This window comes from Taeniopygia guttata, chromosome Z (genome assembly GCF_048771995.1).
Source record: "Taeniopygia guttata chromosome Z, bTaeGut7.mat, whole genome shotgun sequence".
In the NCBI taxonomy this organism is placed as follows: domain Eukaryota; kingdom Metazoa; phylum Chordata; class Aves; order Passeriformes; family Estrildidae; genus Taeniopygia; species Taeniopygia guttata.
In genome coordinates, this window is record NC_133063.1 from 49988978 (window position 1) to 49996707 (window position 7730).

A 7730-nucleotide genomic window follows, 5' to 3' on the forward strand; every position below is an offset into this window, starting at 1 on the left:
ACTCTCTGCAAAGAGCATTAAAAAACTCCCAGGCAAGAATATTATTAACCATAACAACAACAACAGCATAACAATAATAATAATAATCACTAATAATTGTATTAATAATATCTAAGACAATGAAATACAGAAACTTGATTGTGTCATGTTCTTAGTTTTCAGAAATTCAGGACTATATTAACAACCACATAAAGCTGTACTATTATAATATAATATATATAATACAATAATATATGCTGTTATAATTATATCCTGAAAGTACAGATTTTACAAAGCATGGATATTTAACCTGAACATAAAATGCTTTTTACGGATGTACATACAGACTTATATTTAATAAAATATGCAAATTGCAAGTAATTGATCCAAATTATCCTGCAGTACTGGTTTGTATACTGGACGGAAGCTTTAGCTATAGCATAAGTTAGACTATAGATTTAGGAAAGGTGATATTCTGGTACATTTTTTAAATCATATACTGTCTTAAAACCCAAAACCCATCCATCCAGTATATTTCATTTTTTAAAATAGTGTTTATTCTTTTACTACTTTATTCTTCTTTATTCTTTTTCCATACTTCTTGTAGCAAATTTGTACTTAAACATGGTATAAAACTATCCACTTGATCTATCTTTTGTTTGACAAGGCATTTGGTCCTGGTCTGTCTATGTACATAAAATTTTCATTCTCCTTCTTCAGAAAATGTGTAAGGAAACTATAGTTACTTCATTTTCTCCAGTGATAGTTATTAAATAATTTTAGACTGAGAAGATTAAGAAATGCTCTTTTCTGCTTAATCAGTTTTCATAACTTGGAATATGATTATTGGATTAATTTGTCTGTTTTTGATCCGTAGTGGCTACATCATTCTCATTCAGTTAACAGATTTAATGTTTTTTTAATTGTATATGAGGGAGAATGACTTGCATAGCAGGGGTAGTGACTGGACAGGAGGAAATGGTTTTAAACTAAAAGAAGAGAGATTTAGATTAGATGTTATGAAGAAATTCTTTACTCGGAGTGAAGTGAGGCACAGAACAAGTTGCCCAGAGAAGTTGTGAATGCATCATCCCTGACAGTGTTCAAGGCCCAGCTGGATGGGGCTCTGAGCCTGGTCTGGTGGAAGGTGTCTCTGCCCATGGCAGGGTAGTTAGAACTGGATGACCTTTAAAGTCCCTTCCAACCCAAACCATTCTATGATTCTATGATTTTCACTTCAGTAAATTTTCTAAAAAACACATTACTTCTGTTGTTAGTTTATGCACTCAGTGTAAAAATATATCCTTTTTGGTGTTAAAGATGATGATTTCCTCTTGAAGCTGAATATTCGTTTGTATTATTTATCACTTGAAAAAAAAATTAAGCTTGTTATCATTAACTTGATCTTTCTGTTCCCCCTGACATTTGAGCCAAAAACTAGAGGGAAGTACACAAAAGGCAGAAGAATGGGTGAAAAACAGATGCTGCTGAAAAGGATACTGGGGGTGATAAGAAGTACATGTTGATCAGGAGATGACATGTCACAGAAGCCCAGTGTGAATAAAGTGTCAAATAAGATGTCATCGACACAGCAGAAAAGTCATAATGGATGAGGATAAGATCTTGAGATTTCTCAGGAAAAGGCTTGTTAGAGTCCTTGGCAAGAGCCATTCCAGCGGAGTGAAAGGAAAGGAAGGACAGATTGAAGATTTCAAGTAAAGAACTACAGGAAAGGAACTTGAGGCATCAGTTGTAACTGTTTGAAAATTACATTCTTTGTGAGATGTTTGTTTTAACACAGCTGTACAGAGATACTATAATGACTTCAGATGTCCCTCTGAAGGATCAGCAAGAATAACTAGGCATTGTAGCTGAGTGCCTAATCAGATGCAGCTTTCTTCTGTACCAGAGAGAAAGCAAGGGTGAAATTTCCCTCCTCAGTGAGGTAAACTGGAGTTACTGAAAATACCTTTTATTTCAATGATGTTACCCCTATTTTGTGGTCATTTTCATTGCTGCTTGTCACTGTCAAAAGGGAATGACTTGAAGCAAGAGTCTGTAGCTGTATTGTGTTCACTGAACTTTTTCTCAAGGGCAGTGCCAGTCTGTGAAGTGTTAGTCATATAATGGCTCAAATATGGTTAGATGAAAAATCAGGACTGAGCAGAATGTCTTGTAATAGCAGCCTTGTTGGCATGCATTTTTACATTTATCCTAAATATTATTTTGTAAATTTCTAATTTACAAAAATTAGGGAAGCCCCTGTGATTTAGAAAATAGTCAAGCTGGTTGATGGGATAAAGAACAAAAAAGGCGCCTGATGCTGAAAACCTTAACTTTTCCATCTGGAAGTGACATTTATGACATTATTCTTGTTTCCAAGCATGCTTGAAAATCTTTTTTCTTTGTTTCAGTGCAATATAAACATAAATTTCAGAAGTTACTTTGACATGAGTCACATGTTGTGATATGTAGTTGTCATCTCCAGCTGGTTGTGCTGCTGCAGTATTATTTATCTGCTAGTCTATGATCCTCACATGTCAATGAGCTACTTTTACTGGATCTCTGAAAAGCAATTAAGAAAAACAACCCATAACCAGAGGGATTATGGTGACGCTAAAGCAGTCTTTGTGGCCCCTGGAAATTTTCTAGAGGTCTGCATATCTGAATATCTTGAAAACCACTGAAGTAAAGAGAAGCACATAGTATAAATAAATCATGCTACTTTGTTTTCCCATTTTTGTTTGCAGCCTGTTACCATAACCCACAATAGGAATTCATTTTTCAGTGTATGAGATACTGTTTTCAGCTGACAGTCACGTGCAAACACAGGATCGTAGAACAATTTAGATAGGGAGGGAATGCCTGAAGTCATCTAGTCCAGGCTCCTGCTTAAAGTGTGTTCACTGCTCAGACTCACTTAGGTTTGGGTTGTTTAGGGGTTTGCTCAACCAAGGTTAAATATCCTCAAGGATGAAAACTCCCACACCTGTCTGGGCAGCCTGTTCTAGCAATTTGGTTGCTGGGCACAGTGTGCCTTTGCTAAGTCCGTGCTGGCTGTTCCCTACCACCTTCATGTCCTTCATATATCTGGAAATGCGCAACCTCAGTTTGCAGGACAGCTATGTAAAGAATCCACTGAGATTCATTACATAGAACTGAGAACTGAGGTTGTGAAATTCCCCAAATCCTCCTTTTACCCCTCACAAAGATGATGATTACTTTTTCTAGCCATTGAGACCCTCTCCTAGTCACCGTATCACCTCAGTGATGACAGAATGCCCTTGCAATGACATGGGTCAGTTCCCGCAGTACTTCTGGATCCACGGATGTGATATGGATTTTTACATGTCCAATGAGCTACAAACTATTCCTGTTGGAAATAATTTAGTCCCTACCAAAGACTCTGCTATAGTGTAGGAGTGCTTGCAGGCCTGAGGACAGACATCTTCAGGGAAGGTGGAGCCGAAGAAAGCACCAAGTATCTTGACCTTTTCCATATGCTATGTTAGTGGTTTACCTGTTCAATAAAGCACATGTTCCTTCACATTCCTTTGGCTGACAGTGTAGCTGTAGAAATCCTTTGTTCTTGCCTCTCACATTTCTTTTCTGTTTCAGTTCCATCTAAGCTTTGGCTCTCCTAACTCTGTTCTTCTGTGTTCATGTAATGCCTCTGTTCCTCTTAACTGAGGGTATCCTTGCCTCCTTTGTGTTCTTCCCTTTTGGAGTTTGTGGTTTATCACAGTCAAATCCATATGCATCCATGCCAGGCTACTACCAGGTTGTACTTTCTGCAGATGAAATCTAATCTTTTTTGAGGCGATTTCCTAAAATACCTACCAACTTTCCTGGGCCCCTTTGCCCTCCATAATATTCTGCCATGGGATCTACCAAACAGACAAACTGAAATCATACCCCAAAGTCAAGTATAAATAAAACTGAGAAATTTGATGGGGAAAAAGAACACAGCCCTCAGAAATAAGAATACTTAATAGAAGAAAACTTGTTTTGATATTTTTTGTATGAATTTTAATCATGCAGCAAATTCCTACATTTACTGCAGTTACTAAGCAGAAAAAAAATTTGTGTTTAAATTAGATTAAATGATCACTGCTGATAAAGCAATAACAAAACCAGTGTTTTAAAATGGTCAGGCATATGAATCACCGTAGGTGCCCCAGTTACAGCTATGCAGCTTGTGGAACAGTTTACATTTCAGCTGAGGCTCTAGCAATTTCATGGTCATTTTAAAAAGTGAGGTAGCAAGCAGACTTGACTTCCTCTGCATATTTTTGCTTTAGCTGAATACTAATTATGGTACAGTTTCTATATTTTTTTTTTCTTTTTTTTTTTTTTCCTTCTTCTTCCCATGCCTCAGCTTTCCTGTACTCCATAGCACACTTACCTTTTCTGAAGTCTGTGCCCCTTTTCAGTGCCACTTGTATCCTGGAAAAAACTTAGGTTTTGCTACTTGTTTCACAGATGTATTCATTCCTCTAACTTGGACATGTTTATCTGAATTATGACAGTTGCAGGTTTGTGGTCGAAATTCTAGGTTTCCATTTGATTAGTTGTGCTTTACTAATGAAACTCCTAATATGGAGGTCATCCTAGAGGACATTTAGATACTTTTCATCTATTGTGGTGAAAGGAGGGTACATTGCTAAAATGGGCTAAATAAACCTTTGTCAGTATGTCTTTGTTGGAAAAAAAGAGAAGATTCCAAACATTCTTTTTCAGCAGCTAGCAAAATCCAGTATTTCAGCCAATAAAGCCTTCATCCCTGGTGTCTGTTTTAGATTCAGTGTTGATTGTTTTTCCCCTTTTTTCATCCCTACCTTCTTTTTTCAGCAATGGGTTAAGTAGAGTTTGTGCAATTATTTTATAATAAAACTTTAAAACTGGAAAATATTTTTTAATCTCAGTTATGCTTTCCATAGACAGCAGAATGACTCATCTAACTTCCACAGTATAGGTCCTCATCTGAGTGCAAGGTCTGCTACAGCCTGCACCCAGGGACCATGTGCCAGTCACAGTTCTTCAGTAGGGCCATCTCTGGAATTATCAGCATGACCCTCTCTTCCAAGCTTGGAGGATGGAGGGGCAGGCAGGGCAATAGAAAGATCGTGCATGTAAGGGGAGTTGTCTTTGACGAGTTTTGATGATTTTGAACCTGTTTATGTCACATATTTAACATGTGGAGAATCCTGCTCTGTAAGAGCTGATGGCTTGCTATTACTCTTTGAAGTCAGTGGCAACATGGGATTTTGCCTATTGTGCTATGTAAGGCAGGCACAATTTTGGTAAGGCTTATGCATTTTGTAGAGCTTGCCAAATAACAGTTATTATAATATTAATAACAATGCTTCACATCCTTAGACTGATACAAAAACATTAGTTAATATAGTAATGAGATGATGACTGCCTTGGGTGCATTTTATACTTTGTCATGTTGAGAAGTTGAGCACCATCAGCATCAGAAATCTGATAGTTTCAGCTGTGCAGTGATTGTGCTGACAATTAAGTTGGAAAAGGGGACCATGCAGTTGTCAAAGTGTAAAACAAGGGAACTGAATGTCCAAACAATTTATTGAATTGCTATTTGATACTGTGTTCATTTAGAAAGTAATCAATAATTACTTTTGTAAAATTTAAGTGGTATTTAAAGTTCACACAAAGAGTGGAGGACTTGATACCATCAAACTTGACTGTCAGATACACTGTGTTCTCATATGAAGCTCATTACATTTTTTATGTTACATAGTGTTAGATAAAGTCTCTGGAGGAGAAGCTGTTTTTTCATGCATAAGATGAGCCGGAAACATGGCTTAGCTGTTTTGTTTTCACTTACTGGCTGCTGTTGTTCTATAGTGTATCAAAATGGAAGTTTCTTTTCAAAATTTCATGGAATGAGGAGGCCAATGGCTCTGCTTTTCTAGCATGGAGTTAAATGTATTTGTTCCTCACTTCTGTCTTAATTTTATTCATGAAGTGTACAGATACTGATTGTAAGGTAATGAGGAAATAACACTTGCAAGATGTGTGTGTTTGGTTGTGCTTATTTGTCTGTGAGCTGCAGGTTTCTTCAGTTCTGAGAAGGTTAGTTGATAGGTTATTGTCAAAAATAAAAAATGGTCAAGCTCAGTATGCTCTTTTTTTTGAAAGTGTCTGTATGTATCTTTTGTTGGTGTCTAGTGCCTGTCTAATACAGTTTCTGATAAAGTATTGTAGTGTGACCGCTATTTTAATCTTTTTAATGTTTTCTAGAACGCAGCCAAAAACAGTTTTTGCAGAAGTGGAACCAGAAGAAGATGAAGCAGACAAGCCAGAGTGGAAAAAACGTAAAATTTGAAAAATAATTTGTTTAAAAGATCATTTTGGAGCATTTGAAACAAGATGAAACATTTATTTCTTTATTTGGGGTAGTGGGTCAAAATTTGAAAGCAAATATTACTTCAATTTATAAAACTTGCTGCAGTATAAAAAGAGATTGTTGAATTACACTGGCTTAATCCCACATCTGAATTTTGTAATAAGGAATTACTTATATTGTGCAAATAACTCCTGTATGTCAGTTACTTAGCTTTGTGAGTTAAGTGAAAAATATTTCTTTATAAATAGTGCATTCATTATATAGCCAAATGTTGTTTTTTTTCATTACTGCCAACTTTACAAATGCCATGTCATGACAATGTTCAATTAATTTAAGTATCCAAATAAAATGGTACAATTTCTCAGACTAATTTTATTTTTTTCTGGTTAAGAGCTAAGAGACTACTGCTTTACAAGTGGACCAAAATTTAGATTACTTATAGTGTAATATTCAAGTTTAGTTCATTTGTTTGTTCACATGAGTTACAATTCAGTTCACACTCTGTGTGAATCTTAGAAAATGTGTTTTCTAGTGTCTGTACTTCTTTGCATGATGTTCCTTTTCAGTATGTGTAGTATCTACAGTATACCACTTACTTTTTTTTTTTTTAATGTGAAATTGCAATGGGCAGTTACATTAGTGTAGTAAAAATAATGTGCTTATTTCCAAGTTGATGCAAAATTTCATTGAGGTTTGTTACCCTCTTAGTTTGTATGGAAAAGTTTTAGGATAGAGCAGATCTGTGTATTTAATACCAGGTCTTCATGTGAAGTGACTTTGTTGTATGCCTGAATAATGTATATCCTGTCTCACACTTTCTGAAGACTGACTATTCTTTATAAAGTAGTTTGTCTAAATATGGAAAAAATCTCATTTTTTAACACAAAATTGCAGTTCTGAGTGTCATAACAGGAAGGACACTTTTAAAACTAATGAATGTCCTTTAGAGAAGAATAAAGAACCAAAGTTAGTTTTAGGAATTTATGTTGTGATTATAATAATACACAGTATGCTAAGTATTGTGATTATAATAATACACAATATAACAAGCAGTCTGCATTTCCACTAAGAATAGAGAGTATTAGACATGATAAGCAATCAAGCTTTCTTATTTATGAACAGAACCTGGAGGCATATTTTAAGACTATATTTAGCAATGCTGTGAATCACCTTCCTAACCTCAAGACTATGCTCCTCATAGTCAGCAGAGCTTAGGCTTTTTTTTAAGCATTGTTCTGCATCACTATTTCATTATATTGTTTCCTCTTCCAAGCTTATCAGTCTTTTTCAATTACTATTTTTATACTTCAGTGAAAACTAAGTCTGACTTCAAAAGGTATAATGAGAAGCATTGGCATAAAATACCCACTACAGAATG

General features: G+C 35.6%; 1 protein-coding gene across 1 annotated transcript in view; it reads left to right on the plus strand.

Moving 5' to 3' along the window:
* The window catches only part of WDR70 (WD repeat domain 70), a 125338-nt gene extending 118620 nt beyond the window's left edge, over positions 1-6718 (plus strand). Inside the window, exon 18 of the mRNA XM_002195375.6 lies at positions 6247-6718. Within this exon, the coding sequence (XP_002195411.2) occupies positions 6247-6331 (85 nt within the window). The 3' untranslated portion in view covers positions 6332-6718. The remainder of the gene's footprint in view (positions 1-6246) is intronic.
* Positions 6719-7730: the final 1012 nt, after the last annotated feature.